This window comes from Hippopotamus amphibius, chromosome 1 (genome assembly GCF_030028045.1).
Source record: "Hippopotamus amphibius kiboko isolate mHipAmp2 chromosome 1, mHipAmp2.hap2, whole genome shotgun sequence".
In the NCBI taxonomy this organism is placed as follows: domain Eukaryota; kingdom Metazoa; phylum Chordata; class Mammalia; order Artiodactyla; family Hippopotamidae; genus Hippopotamus; species Hippopotamus amphibius.
Window position 1 is genome coordinate 38,200,541 of NC_080186.1, and position 13,746 is coordinate 38,214,286.

A 13,746-nucleotide genomic window follows, 5' to 3' on the forward strand; every position below is an offset into this window, starting at 1 on the left:
TCTTCTAAACCTGTGCTCTTCACCACGACTCCACAGCCTCTTGCTGTACCTGTGCTCTGATCTAATGCAATCCTGCAACTCCTTCACGTTCTCCATGAGCCCCTTGCCTCTGTTTCGCTCCGTGTCCACATGAGAACCCCCACGGCCTTACTTTGCTTACCCTCTTGCAGTTTGCCTTGTCTTGCAACTTGTTCCTTTGTCCTTCTGTCAAAGCTGCCCAGAGATGCCTTGACCCTGCGCCAGTCCAGCTTTCTGCCTCCTCCACGTTTGTGTCCAAACTGCTAAGCTTTATAGGTGAGAAGAAAATCACCAGCTGGGCAGCAGGGCCCTTGTGCATCCCTGTCTCTGGCGTGACTTGGGCCCTCAAGGCTCCCAGGAAACGTCCCTCTTCCTCGTCAGTGCTCATCGCCCCCTCACCGCACCCCGTCCTGGAGGCACTTGAACCTCTCCTTCTTGAAACCAAACAAAGCCCCTATCTCCCCTACGTCTGCCCCCATTTAACCTCGCTCGCCTTCTTGAGAGCACTGTCTGCACTCCCTACTTCACCTCCTTCTCAAAGGTCAATCCACTCCCATCTGGCTCCTGCGCCACCACGCTCTGTATCTGCTCACGCCAAGGCCACCAGCCGCCTCCTCATTGCTGAATTCAGTGAGGACTGTTCCGTCCTTAGATAACTTGATGTCTCGACAGCTTTGGACCCACTGAACCCTCCCCTGCTCCCGCCCCCTGCCAAACATTCTCTTCCTCTTGGAAACAGGCCCCTTGAACGTCATCTTCTCCCACAAAACCCAGACTTCCAGCCAGAAACCTGGCTTCATCCTTCCTCCTGCTCCTCCCCCAGGCTTTCCTCCACACATTTCTAATCTAGTCTGTCACCAGCCCTGCAGATTCTTTCCTCCGGGAGCCTCTAGAACCCATCCCTTCCTCTCTAGTCTCACTGCTACCACACTCTGCTCTCCTCCCCCAGCTCTCCCTCCTGAAACCCCTCCTGGGCTCTCCCAGCCCTGGCTCCCTCCAGACAGCCCTCTAGATTTTGCTGGCGTGGAGCTGAACGCACCAGTTGTGGTCCGGTGACCATGCAGCTCCTATGGCCTTTACCTGCACCTGGCTAACTCCAGCTCAACCGTCAGAGCGCAGCGGGGATGTTGCTTCCTTCAGGAAGCCTTCCTTTGCCGCGGTGACTGGGAACTCCTGTGTCCAGGTCTGCATCCCCAACTGGTCTACCTTGAGGACCAGGATTATATCCATCTTGTTTGCTGCCACATCCCCACTGGAGTGCCTGGGTCTCTCCAGGTGCCCAGGGAATATTGGTTAAACAAATGGTTAAAGTCAGAGGGGTCACTGTCACCTGCCTTGGTTTTGAAGTTGCTCTGTGTCCGCTTCTCTCTGGTTCCCTCCTCACTTTGGGTCTTGGGAGGGTGTAGTGGACACCTGGGTGGGCACTGGAGGTGGGTTCTAGGGCAGATTCTTACTCAGTTAAAGAGAGGGGTGGGATCAGGGTAGAGCAGAGCGGCCCAAGGTAGCCTCTCCATGCTGTGAGTCCCCCTTCTCCTGTTTCCCTCCCTGTTGTTCTCATCTCTTTCCAGAGATCTATGCTCAAGGCTACAAGTCCTTAACCCCTTGTCTGGGCACTACTCAGTTCCCCTGGGGTTTAGGGCTGGGTGGAGTGTCTCCTCCAATCCTAAAGCTACCATCCCCATCGTCTCCCCTCTTCTTTCATCCCCTTGCCCTCCCTCCAGCCTCCCCCAAAGCCTGTAGCTTGCACTTGCCTGAGTCGGTCCAGTGGACACTTCTCTGCAGGTCCAGCCCCGAGGACCCCCAGGGGAGGAAGGATCCCTAGAGAGCAGGGCAGCCAGGGGGGCTGGGAGGAGCGGTGGCTGGTCCCCCTCGCTCATCCGGCTGGCCGGTGGCTTGCAGATCCCTGGGCTTAGCGGATGGGCGGGGGCGTGAGGGCGCCTGGGGTGCCAGGCCCCCAGGGACAGGGAGAGGCCGGGAGGGGCTCGGAGGAGCCAGGCTTCGGGCCGAGCAAGTTCAGCACGCCCCTCTCAGTGTCGCTGGGGTCCTTCGACTCCCTTTAACCCCCCTGCTGATCAGCATTCCCTCCAAGTCTCCTCTCCTCTTTGGCTCAGCTCCACACCACCCTTCTCCCCTCCCCGCCTCTAGGTTTCACGCTTTTCAAGCACCTGGCAGTGAACTCCCAGCCGCCCACACGCTCTCCAGTCCGGACATTGTGAGTCCAGGATGGACACATTGCCACTCACTCTAGAGTGAGGGGTGTAGGTCACACTGGTTCTGTCTTCCGTCTCTGGCAGATTCCCCACGGTGGGGGGCGGGAGGGCGTAAATAGGAGGAGGATGGAGTTATGAGAGCAGGAAGATTTTTCCAGGGATGGGGCTTGTTTTCAGCACCCCTTCTCCAATCACCAGCCACAAATTCTGCACCCTAGAAAGAGGTGTGGCCATGAGCCTCTTATACAACTCCTGGTGGGATTTGTAAGAGTTTCCTTGGGGGTGGGGGGTGGGGAGGGAGTGCTGGACACCCGCCCATCTCCAGGCTGTACTGTGTTGGAGAGGACTGGGTGGGAGTCTGAGGTGCTGGTTTTCCAGGACCTGGGGGAGTTCTGCTGGAGGGAGCATCTCCAACCCCCTCTTCATTCATGTACTCATCCATTCATAAACCCGCCCTGATGTGAACCTCATGCCAGGCGACCTTCATCCTGACAGTGGCCTGGGAGGGACCACACATCTTCCAGCTGCAGATGAAGAAACAGGCTCAAGGCCGTATAGTCTCTTGCCCAGCGCCCCTCCGCCCCGGGGCGGGGCGGGGGGGCGGGCAGGGGGTGGCAACCCAGGATGTGAGTCTTATCCCTAGACTCCAGCTCCAGCCTTGTTAGTCCTCCAGGTTGGCCCCGCGGGGAATGTGACTTCCTGGGGGCTGCCTGGACCAAGCACTCCCCCATCTTTAGTATATTCTCAGCACCCAACCCAAGGCTGGCCAGGAACAGCCACAGTTGAGATCAGAACAGGACTATTGGACAGAACTGATTTCACTTATTGAACAGACCGCTGGAAGAGCTGGGTCCAATGGACAGAGACATCTGTCCCCCCACCCTCATGCTGAGTGGAAGGTTCTGGACCTGCTCAGAGGGGAGAGGGTGCTTCCCTCTAACACTACCCACCACATCACCCTGCCCGCTTGGCCCAACCTCACCTTCCTCCAAAGCATGGATGGGGAGAAGGCACGTGTCTCCACATGGCCACTCCTGTGACCAGGTTAAGGGGGTGGGGCGTCGGGGGTACAGATGCAGTTGGGAAGGAGGTCTCAGGAAGCCCACGGCAGGGGAAAAAGAGGAAACAGGCCCGGGCCTTGAGAACTCCCATAGTTTCAAGGGTCCTTTGAGCCTCCACCCAGTTCTTCCCCAATGGACATAGCTCTTGCCTTTACGTGTGTTCATTTCTTACTTTATTCCACTCTGATCCCCAGCACTGCTCTGTGCCTGGTCCTGTCATGCATCCTGGATACCATAGCCCTGCCTGGGGGAGAGCATGGCTGCGAAGGGTTGATGGTGGGCAAGGGGGGACCAAAATCCTCACAGCTCAGGGCCCACCTCCCCCCCTTCCACCCCGTCCACCTCTGGGCATCTCTTTGGGGCACTGCTGGTGAGCACTGAAGATGGGCTGGAGGACGGGTTTCCTTACTGATCAAGGAAACCAGGCCGGAGTTATTGTTGATGACGGTGGTGTTGAGGGAAAGGAGAAGGGGCAGGGAGCAGCAGGAGGAAGGTGTAGAGGAGGAAGGTGTAGAGGAGGGAAGTGCAAGGAGGGGGATGCTGACTTCCCTCAGGCTGCTCGCCAACCCACCAGCATCTGTGACATTGATGCTGTCCATGGAAGTCTGTCCCACTGTGGTCAGGGAGTTGGTCCCTGGGGCCTGTGCATAGGGCAGCAGAGGGTAGAGCCGTGGGTGGGGAGAGAGAAGAGCCCTAAATGTGAGGTCTGGCTCTACAATCTCTCACCATGGGACTCGATGAGTCCTTTTCCTGCAGGGCCTCATCTTTCCCATCTGTACAATGGGATGGTCTCTCCTCCTTTTGGTGTGGTTTTTCAACACGCACGGGGTACCTTCCATGTGCCTGGCTCTCAGTCCCCCACTCTCACGAAGGGGAAATAGACACAGGCCACTCCATGTGCTGTGGGCTGTGATGGAGGGGAGCCCTGGGGCTGTGGAAACACAGAGAAGTCAGGGGAGGCTTCCAAGAGGAGGTGTCATCCGCACTGATCCTTGAAGAATAGACTCTTTCTAGCTTGTCCTCTGCTCACCAACCAGGACAGAAGCCACCCGGAGCAGATGTCTCCATAGAGGTCAAACAACTCTGCTTCACCCTGAGGGCACAGGTGCGTGAGGAGCAGCGTGGAGGGAGGAGAAATGTTTTCTGCGCAGCCACACACACTGGCCAGGTCTGCCTGGCCCCAAACCCTGTTCATAAGTGAAGTCTTGAAGGGGATCTCCAAGGAAAGCATAGGGAATTGTTTTTCCATTAAATTTAAGCCATTTAACATTTATTGAGCACTTACTGTGTACCCTGACGGTAACTGGAAAAGGGCAATAGACAGTAGGTTTAAACAGGACTAGTAACTGTTTTGTGGAAAAGAAGACTTCAACCTGCCGGGAAGGTGTCGAGAAAGGGAGACAGAGGCTGGTGGGAGAGGCCAAGGAAGGCGCTGCAGTGAAGGGGCGCCTTGGCAGGCGGTCTTTAAAGGTGGGGGTTTGACGAGCAGAGAGGAGCGGGGTGGGGGACAGCCAGGAGAACACAAGCCAAGGCTTGGAAGCTGGGCCGTGCTGAGAGGGCCAGGGGGAAGAGGAAGGCTGGAGGGCTTGTCTGCATTCAGATCCTGAAAAGCCTTAAAGACTGGACTCAAAGCCCGAGTCTCAGCACAGGGCTCAGCTCAGGACCCACCTCCTCCTGCAAGCCTCCAGGCCCGTGCTTCACCTGGGCTCCTGTCAAGGCAGTCACCTTTTGTTTTTCTAGGCTATGCCCCTGTCTGCTTCCCTGCTGCTCAGGGCCCTGAGCTGCTGCCTGGAGCATTTGATATTCAGAAGAGTCTGGTCAGCCCCTCTATGCAGCCAGTGAGCTCTTGAGGCCCAGGGCCAGGCCTAGGGGCCTGAGGGCCTCAGACCCTGGGTGTGGTTCCTGTGGGCCTGTGGTTCACTTCCCTGGCCAGGCTGGAGCAAGGCACTGGGGTATCACTGAGCCCCAGATTCCAGAGAATCCAGTCAGTAGCTCAGAAAGGGAGGAAAGCTGAACTGCAGTCCAGAGAGAAAATCCAGGTCAAGAGCCTGCAACCAGAGACACTTTGGTCCAGGCCCCGCCCTGCCACAGGGAATCCATTTCCAATGGCCTTGGCGAATGCAGGTCTGGCATCTCCAGGACCTGGTTCATCTCTGGTTCGGACCCAGGTAGGCTCTGAGATTGCAGTGGAGGGTGGGAAGAGAGGGCGGGGCAGGGGGCAGCCCCTCAGCCCCTGCCTCAGCCCTCCCCAGCCCCCCGGCCCCCTGGCTTCAGCTTCTCCAGGGCTCTGCTCACGGTGGACAGGCTGCTGCGGGCTCCTGCGGGACAGACCAGGACAGGGCTGGCTGAGTAGACAGATCCTGGGTCAGAGCCCCCAGAGGGGCCGGGGGTCAGAGCAGGATGGAATGGAGAGGGAGGGAGGCACGGGTGGTCAGAGTGGCCCTTTGAGAGGACAACAGTGTGGTGTGGAAGTTAGAGGCAGGACTCGGGGCTGATGGCCTGGTTTCTGGCCCCACACTTCCCAGCTGCAGCATGTACTCCCCCTGTGCCTCCGTCGCCCCATCTATAAAGTGGGGCTAATTCTAGTACCTGCCTCACATGGCTGTTCTGAGAGTGAAACAAGTTAACATACGTGAAGTGCTTGGAACAGTGTCTGGAATGGAACCTTTTGCTGGGTACTAGGCATCCTACCACTGGCGGCAGACACGAGGGGCGGGGGCATCTTTGAGAAACTCTTGCTCTGGAATTTTCCAGTGTGTGGGGATGAGGAGGAGGGAGATGCCCTGTTTCAGGTACCAGCTCTGAGAGTTGGATTCGACAATGGGAGAGGAGAGTCAGCAAATAACTGGGCATGGGCCTGGGGAGGGGAAGGGCAGTGTGATGCCATGCTGGGCCCGACAGAGAAACCCTGAGGACCAGAGGGTCTGAGCTCAGCTGGGGGCAAGAAGGGTTTTGACTAAGCTCACGGAAGAACTACCCAACGCTGCTGCCTCCCTGTGATTGGAGAAGCCCCCTCTGCACTTTCCTCAAGGCTTCTCCAGGGCCCCACAGAGCTGCACACCTAGAGGGGGAAGATGGAAGATGGACTCTGGAATTTCTGGAACTTACCCTCTTTATTACCATTGGCGCTGGATCTTCCTTCCCCATGGTCTGGTCCTGGCTGGGGATGGATTCTCAGGCTCCCTGGAGGATGAGACCACCCCAAGCCCCGTGGTTACTAAGCCATTCTCAAATTAAGTCCAGCGTTGGGAAGGGAAGTCCTTCCTGTTGTCTGCTCTCCATCCCTGCTGCTGTCTTTGCTCCACTACATTCCTCTACGTCTCCCAAATGATCTGAGCTGCTCTGGGGAGAGGAGCGAAGGTAGAAGAAATGGGCCCTTGAAGGAGAATACGGCAGAGTTTTAAGGAGGTGGGGGTCCTGGGGAGAGCTAGGGATGTGTAGCCCCACAGGACTGATGGAGATGGGAGCATGCATGTGGGGCGCTGAGAAGAGGTGGGGGGCTACACAAGGGTCCTGAGGTCTCAGGGGAGATAGAAGGTCTTCATGGAGGCTCAGAGATGAAGTAGGGTCATCTGGAGATCTGGGAGGCTTTCAGGGAGATGGAGGATCCGTCAGGGGAGATGGGAGTTGCAGGTGCTCTGAGCTGGTTCAGGCACTTTTGTGGCAGGCTGGAGTCTGCTGCGCTGTAGTCACAGCAATGCCTGCACAACACACACACACACACACACACACACACACACAGCAACTCAAACACACACAGCCAGTACCAGTCACACACGTGGGCTTGGCTCCACTGCACAGTGGGCCACAGACTTACACACAAAGTGTCTCACACACTCTTTGGCAGAGGGGTCTGCTGAGGGCTGGGGAGAGGACTCACCTATTGTTGGTAGGATGCGGTCCAGGTTGAACGGAGCCTTCAGGAAGGGGTAGGCCAAGATGAGGAGCCCTAAGAAGAGAGACACAGAGGGGTTCCATGATGGTGAGGGAGCTGTTTAGTCTGAGCTGCACAGAGCTGTGGGCTGTGAGCCTGGGGGTGGGTTATGGGCGTGCACGGGAGGGGCATGAGTGGGCAGGGTTGGGACTGGTCATATAAATGCAGCCTGTGAGTGTGTGTGTGGGAGGGGTTCCCCAACATCCAGCCCAGGAGGGGCTGGGGAGCAGTGCCTTCTGGGGAAGGGGCTATAGGCTGTGAAGGCCCAGGCTCCTGGCTCCACCCTGCCCAGGTGATGAGCAGGTTGGTTTTCTACCTTCCCAGCTAGCTGGAAATGGGCCCGTTGACATTCCCCAAATCTCTGATGCCCCACGCTCCCCTAGGGCCCCCAGGGAAGGACTGGGGGCGCCCCTCAGTGTGCTCCTTTTCACCCAGACCTGAGGAGGGGGTAGCAGAAGAGTGGGTCCTGCTCTGCCCACTCCCAAGGGTCTGTGGCCCTTGGCCTGAGTTCACAGGTACAGATGCCCAGAGCCCATCAGCCTCGTGCTTCCAGTTCTGCTTGTGGCCCAGGGTGGTGGAATGGGGCAAGGGATGGTACCCAACATCGCTGTGGGGATGTCTGGTGGGGCTGGTCCAAAGAGACAGACGGACAGATGCCTGAACAGACAGATCGGCTGCTGCGACATTCGGGGAAAGAAAAGGAAGCCCTCTGTCTGAGCTAGATCCTGTCTTGGCTCAAGGAGGGTCCCACAGAGAACTCTGTCCTCTTCCACCTGCCCCCCCATCAGCCCAGCCTCAGAAGGCTTATGGGTCCCACCACTACCCCAAGAGCCCAGGGCTTGGGACAGGGGAGCCGGAGCTGGAGTAGCCCGAGAGGAGTGGTTGCCAGCTCCATCTCCACACCTTCTCATCCCTGCAGCGTGCTGTGGGAATCTCACCCCAACCTCCCTCTCCCTCCCAGTACCCTCCATGGCTGCCTTGCTCACACCTCAAGCTTCCATCCTCCCCAGCTGATTCATGTTGACCCAGCTCTTCCCTCCATTTTTCGTTCACCTGGCCATAGCCCCCCGCTCCCTCTCTGAGCCCAGCACCTGCTCACCCAAAGCAGCGGCACCAATAAAGATTCCACCCACGGCAGCTGCAGCTTTGGACACGGAGACGCCAATGATGATGCTGCCGGCCACCAGGCCGAGGGTCACGCAGGCCAGCTGCAGGCAGCGGAAGTCTCGGCTGCTGATGGGGATGTCCATGCAGGCCTACCCAGGGCACTGCCTCCAGACAGCGGAGCCTGTCCCAGGAGAAGCCTTGGAGGTCTTAGTCCTCTTGGATGTCTCGTTGCTGGAGCTCCACCTTCAGGGAGGGAGTTTCTGGGCAGTAAGATTCTGCGCTGGTAACCCTTGGATTTATCTGCAACCGTATCCCACAGCAGTCTTAGCTCGGATCTCTCCCAGGTCACCCCAGCTTACTCTTCCTCCCCTGAAGCCCTCTGAAGCTGGAAGCCACTCTCGGGACTCCTGCCTGGCCACATCCTGCCTTGGCCGCCAGAGTTCTGGAGAGCTGGGACTGCCCCACGGGGTTCTCCCCTGCCAGCCTCCTCTCAGGAGCGCTCAGCCTGAGCTCCCCTGCCCAGGGCATCCTGCCCCAGCTCCCTGGAGCCTGCTCAGCTGCCGCTGAGCCTCAGCCTATTAAAGTTTAAAGCAATGGGGGCGGGGGTCCAGAGGACATGGCTTCCTCAGAGGTGCAGGCAGCGGGGGGTGCTGAGTTATTCATGAGGCTGCAATGTGAGCTGCTGCCCACAGGCCCACTAGGGCAGTCAGCCCAGGTTCCACTGTTGGTCTGGGAGGGGGCAGGATGGGCTGGTGGCTTCACGTGGGGTTCGGCAGCCAGAGGTGCGAGGAGACTCCCTGCGCGTGTGCTCAGACCCACTCTGCTGTCTGTTTGGTTGGGGGTGCACTAGGGCCTCTGCCTGGGGACTCGGAGACAGAGGCACGGAAGGAGACCTGGACTGAGGCTCAAGAGACAGGAGCAGTGACAGGGACAGGCGGAGGAGTAGGGGAGAGTCCATCCCCGCTCCCAGGCCACTCTCTCCAACCCCCCCACCCCGTCCCATCAACCTCTGGGCCCCCAGGCAGGGCTGAGGGGTCCTAGCTGGAGGATGATCTCAGGTGACACGCTTCTCCTCAGGTAGGCTCCCTTTCAGTTGCCAGTGGGCTGAGAAGGGGAGCCCTTCCAGCGGCCCTGGGATCCCTGGCCGGGGCGGGGCGGGGCGGGGGGGGGGGGGCGTCTGACAGGGAAGAGCCGTGGTGGGGGCTGGGGTGGGAGGAAACACCTGCAGTCGAGGGGGCTAGGGTCGGGAAGAGGAATTGGCAGGGGCTGGCTGTCAGCAGCCGGCGTCAGGAGACTGGGACCAGGCTGGCGCCTCCCGACCTCTGGGCTGAGCTCTGCCCAGCTCGTCTGAGCTACTTGCAGGATCTACCAAGTCAGGCTGGGCAGCGGTCCCGCAGCCCAGCACCAGCCCTCGTCACTAGCTGTGTTCTCTGGCCATCTCCCCTCCATGTCTGCCGCCCCACACAGCCAGGCCCAGGGTCTCTGGCCTCCAGCTGCCTCCACGGCTCCTCCTGCCCCGCCCCCCCTTCTCCTCTGCGGCCCTTCTGCTGGGTGTGTGCCTGACCTCTGCCATGTGGAGAGCCCTCCCTCATCCTGCAGGGCCCTGCCTGGGCAGCCCCAACGCTGCAGAGCCATTCCTGATGGCACTGGAGTGGCTGTGTCCCCAAGCTGAAGTGCCTGCCACCTGTTCCTATTCTCTGTCTCCTCTGTGGACTGTGAGCCCCTTGAGGGCAGGTTCAGGGAGTGAGCTCCACTGAATCGCTAGAGGGCACCTGGACTGGGCTTCTGGGCACAAGGACAGAGCTCAGGGAGAGCTTGGACGTGCACAACCATCTCGGGTTGGCAAAGAGGAAGGCTGTGGGTACCGTGGGACCTCTGTCTCTAACAGGAGGCTTTCCTGGGTTGGGGTAGGGGCCTGGGAAGGCCAGGGTCATCTGACTGAGCTTCAGCTGAGGGAAGGCCCTGCCAGGAAGCTGGAGGGCGGGGACAAGTGTGAACTCAAAGGTGTGGAGAGAGGAGGGGTGACCACAGAGCACCGAGGGGCCTCAGGGTCATGTTCCTGGCCCCGGTACGAGGAAGCCCCTGGAGGTGGGCATCCCCAGCCACAGCCACGGCTGCCAACATCCCCTGTGCCTCTCGCCAGATCGGGTCTGATCATTCCTCTAATCAGGCATCAAATGACCACCCATGTCTCTGTCACACGTAATTGATCCCCACCGACTAGTTTTAGAAGTTGCCATCAAAATAGTTGTCCATGAAAACGTGTTCCTGAGACATCAGGCTCTGGGGACGTGAACACCCGCCACAGTGTCCCCGCCCCCGTTACGTGTATGCCTAACTCTGGCCGGGCAGGGCCTGTGCTGGCTCCTCTCCTGCTGTCAGGCTGAGGGCAATGCTCCCACACCATCAGCAAGGCGGCGGTTCCCGGGCCACATCTCCGAGGTGGGGACCTCGCACTGTGGGCCTCATTGCTCATCTGGTGAATGGGGACGGGGATGGCAGGGGCCGGAGTCAGGGATGCCTGTGCATCGTGGGTTTCAGATTCCAGAACACCCTGACCTCTAAACACTGGAGACAAATTCTAAATTAGAGCTTTTCTTTGACATTGTAAATCCCTCAGGGCACAGAGGCAGAGCAGAGCACATGCAGGAGAGGCACATTAAGCCATCGTCAGTTACAAGATCACAGACCCTCCCAGCTCCTTTCCAGAACAGATGGGGAAACCGAGATATGGGGAGGTGGGAGGACGGCCCTAGAGACTGTTATGGAGCCTGGCATCCAGATTCCCCACTCAGCTGGGAAGCTAGCACATCTCTAAATTGTCTTACTTGAGGTGGGAGGAATTGGCAACCCCACCATCAGAGGGAGACATTGTGTCCGGAAGAGTCAGTCAAGGCCTGCGTCGTTCCCTCATGACAGGAGTGTCACTAAAGGCTGACGGAAACTTGTGACACCTGCTCCTCTGTTGGTTTCAAATGTAGAGAGGGAGACTTGCCAGTTCTTTCCTCCACATCAGCTGTACTAGCTCTGAGAAAGAAAGTGCACGCTTGCCCTGGGGAGACGCCTGTGCGGTCGCAGGTAAATGAGATGGGAGCCCAAGGCTCTAGAGCCTGCGCACCTCACCCCTCCCCAGCCCCAAGCTCAGAGCCCTCCTCGCTGAAGCCTGGGTCCTCCGGGCCCCTGGATCCAGAGTGTGGCTAGGCCGTGCGTCACTGCTGAATGCTGTCACAAAACCTCTTTGTCTCAGGGGGAGGCCAGGGCCGGAGGGTGCCTGCTTGTGCTCTTTCCTTCCTGGAAGCACCAAGTCCAAGGGTGGCATGGGGGTGGGGAGGAAGAGTGGGTGAAAAGGCCTCAGCTTGGTTTAGTTCTGTTTATTTTCCTTGGGGGGCGAGGACCCTGGAAAAGAGCTTGATTAATTCACTGATCCCTCGGGGGACGGGCAGCTTTACAGGACTGTTCAGAAGCTGAAGTCGGGGAAGCGACTTCCAAGGCAACTGCTACCATGGCAACAAGAGTGCCAGCCGTGGGGGGACCTTGCTTCTCACTTGCTCCCCTCAGACCGTAGCGGCTGGAGCAGTTGGCATGGGACCAGGGCACTGCTGTTCACCGAGCTGGATCTGGTGAGGGGCAGTCAGCCAGGAGGGAGGAGGGGCCTTAGAGCTCAGGCAGGTGGACACCCGAAGGGAGAAAGACTCCATCCCAGTACCCGGGCCCCCAGATGGAGCTCAGACAGGCGTCCTCAGGGTCCACTTCAACCAGGGCAGGCTGGGGCCAAGGCCCGCCAACTGGATTTGAGGCAAGAAGCCCAAGGTCTGGGACACTCCAGCCCTTTCCTAAGGGCAGCCCACACGTGAGTCCTAGACTTGGGACACTGGCTGCCACAGTTCCAGGTCCCAAAGGGTCCCTCGGCATGTCTGCCTCTGCCCAGCAGAGCCGGGCACACGGCCTAGTCCCCAGAAAGGGCAAGGGACTTCCCAAGGTCACCTAGTGAACAGTGGTAGAGGAAGGACTAGAACCCTGGGCCCCTGGCCCCCAACCTGGCTCTTCCCCTGGCATAATGGTTACCCCTTGGGGACAGGGACCCCAGCCCAGAGGGACAGAGTAGCCTGTCAGCAGAAGGATCCCACAAAGGGCCAGAGGCCAGGCCCATGTGGAAGGCCCAGATCCATCTCCATCCACACAAACTGAGAAAAAGGTTCCCTCACCTCCATCACTGGGGCCCAGCTGAGCAATTCTGCCCCAGGAGAAAACAATAAAAATAATCACAACGATCACACTAATGTTTACTGAGCACTTAACTATGTGTGCTTGGAACTGCTCTAAACACTTTGCGTTTATTAATTTGTAACTTTCACAGCAGTACCATGAGGTAAGCACTAGCCTCCCCAATTTTTGGTTTAAGAAACAGACCCTCAGAGCTTAAGTAACTTGCCCAAGGCCGAGGCCAGTAAGTTGAAGAGCTGGGATGTGAACCCAGGCAGCACAGCTCTGGGTATCAGGTCTCTCTGGGAAGAATTCCAGTTCTACCTTCCTAGCTCTACAGCTGTGGGCAAGCTATTTGTTTCCTTCTCTGCTTGGTTTTTCATGTGAAGTGGGGTAAAATAGCACCTTACCTCATACGAGTGCTGTGAGAATTAAATGAGATAATGCCTGTGGGCCTCTCAGAAAGTACCTGTCTCTTAGTAAGCGCACAACAATGCCAGCAAAACCGAAGCAGGCACCGTAGCATTTAAGCAGAGCTGTGGATGAGAGAGGCCTTGCCAGGTGGACCTGGGGGGTGGAATGGTGGGAATACTTGGGCCAGGAAGCTCCTGTAAGTCACATCCCTGCTGGGCCAACCTGGAGGATTGACCAGGGTGGGGCTGGAGTCCAGAGACAAAACTCACATCCTGGTTCTGAATTCCCTGGGACAGGAGACTTTGGGTCAACAGGCTTAGATTCTGCAGACCTGCTTATCCAGCCCGTCCTACTCCGGGTAGATGAAGAAGGGATGTGAGGATGCTAAAGGTTCCTGCAAAGGAAGGATCATCAACAGAAAGTACATCTGGTCAACATGGAGGATTCACAGTGCACAACAGCCGGCAGCCTGGCCGTGACCCGCCCCCACAGGGAAGAGCCCCGCAGCCCACCTGGCTCTCTGCTCTCCCGGGGAGGAAAGCTGGCAGCAGCGCCCCGCCTACTGCCCTGACGCTCAGACCTCCCTCTGCCACCTCCTTGGGAATTTCTAAAGGTGCTCTCCACAAAGCCCTCCGAGTCTGGTTCTGAAGATCAGGAAGGCGACGCGCACAGAAGCCGTCTGCTGGCCCAACGCGAGCACTGTGGATAGAGGCGCCATTTCCCTCCGTCGCCACCTCTGGCGGGACAAGCACAGTCCCAGGCGCACAATGGAGCCTCAAGAGAGGCTGAGTGCTGCTTC

At 58.3% G+C, this 13,746-nt stretch overlaps 1 protein-coding gene across 1 annotated transcript; it reads right to left on the reverse strand.

Annotated features, from left to right (window-relative positions):
* Positions 1-5,527: 5,527 nt before the first annotated feature.
* KNCN (kinocilin) lies at positions 5,528-8,473 on the reverse strand. Its single transcript, XM_057747911.1, has 3 exons — positions 8,323-8,473; positions 6,398-6,472; positions 5,528-5,607 (listed from the first exon to the last, which is right to left on the reverse strand). The coding sequence occupies exons 1-3, from the start codon at positions 8,471-8,473 to the stop codon at positions 5,528-5,530; spliced, it is 306 nt and encodes a 101-aa protein (XP_057603894.1).
* Positions 8,474-13,746: the final 5,273 nt, after the last annotated feature.

Coding starts and splice junctions, on each gene's coding strand:
- KNCN (XM_057747911.1), bottom strand. CDS start 8,473: ATGGACATCCCCATCAGCAGCCGAGACTTCCGCTGCCTGCAGCTGGCC. Junction 6,473..8,322: donor TATTGGTGCCGCTGCTTTGG/GTGAGCAGGTGC, acceptor CTCATCCTCCAG/GGAGCCTGAGAATCCATCCC. Junction 5,608..6,397: donor CGCCAATGGTAATAAAGAGG/GTAAGTTCCAGA, acceptor TCTGTCCCGCAG/GAGCCCGCAGCAGCCTGTCC.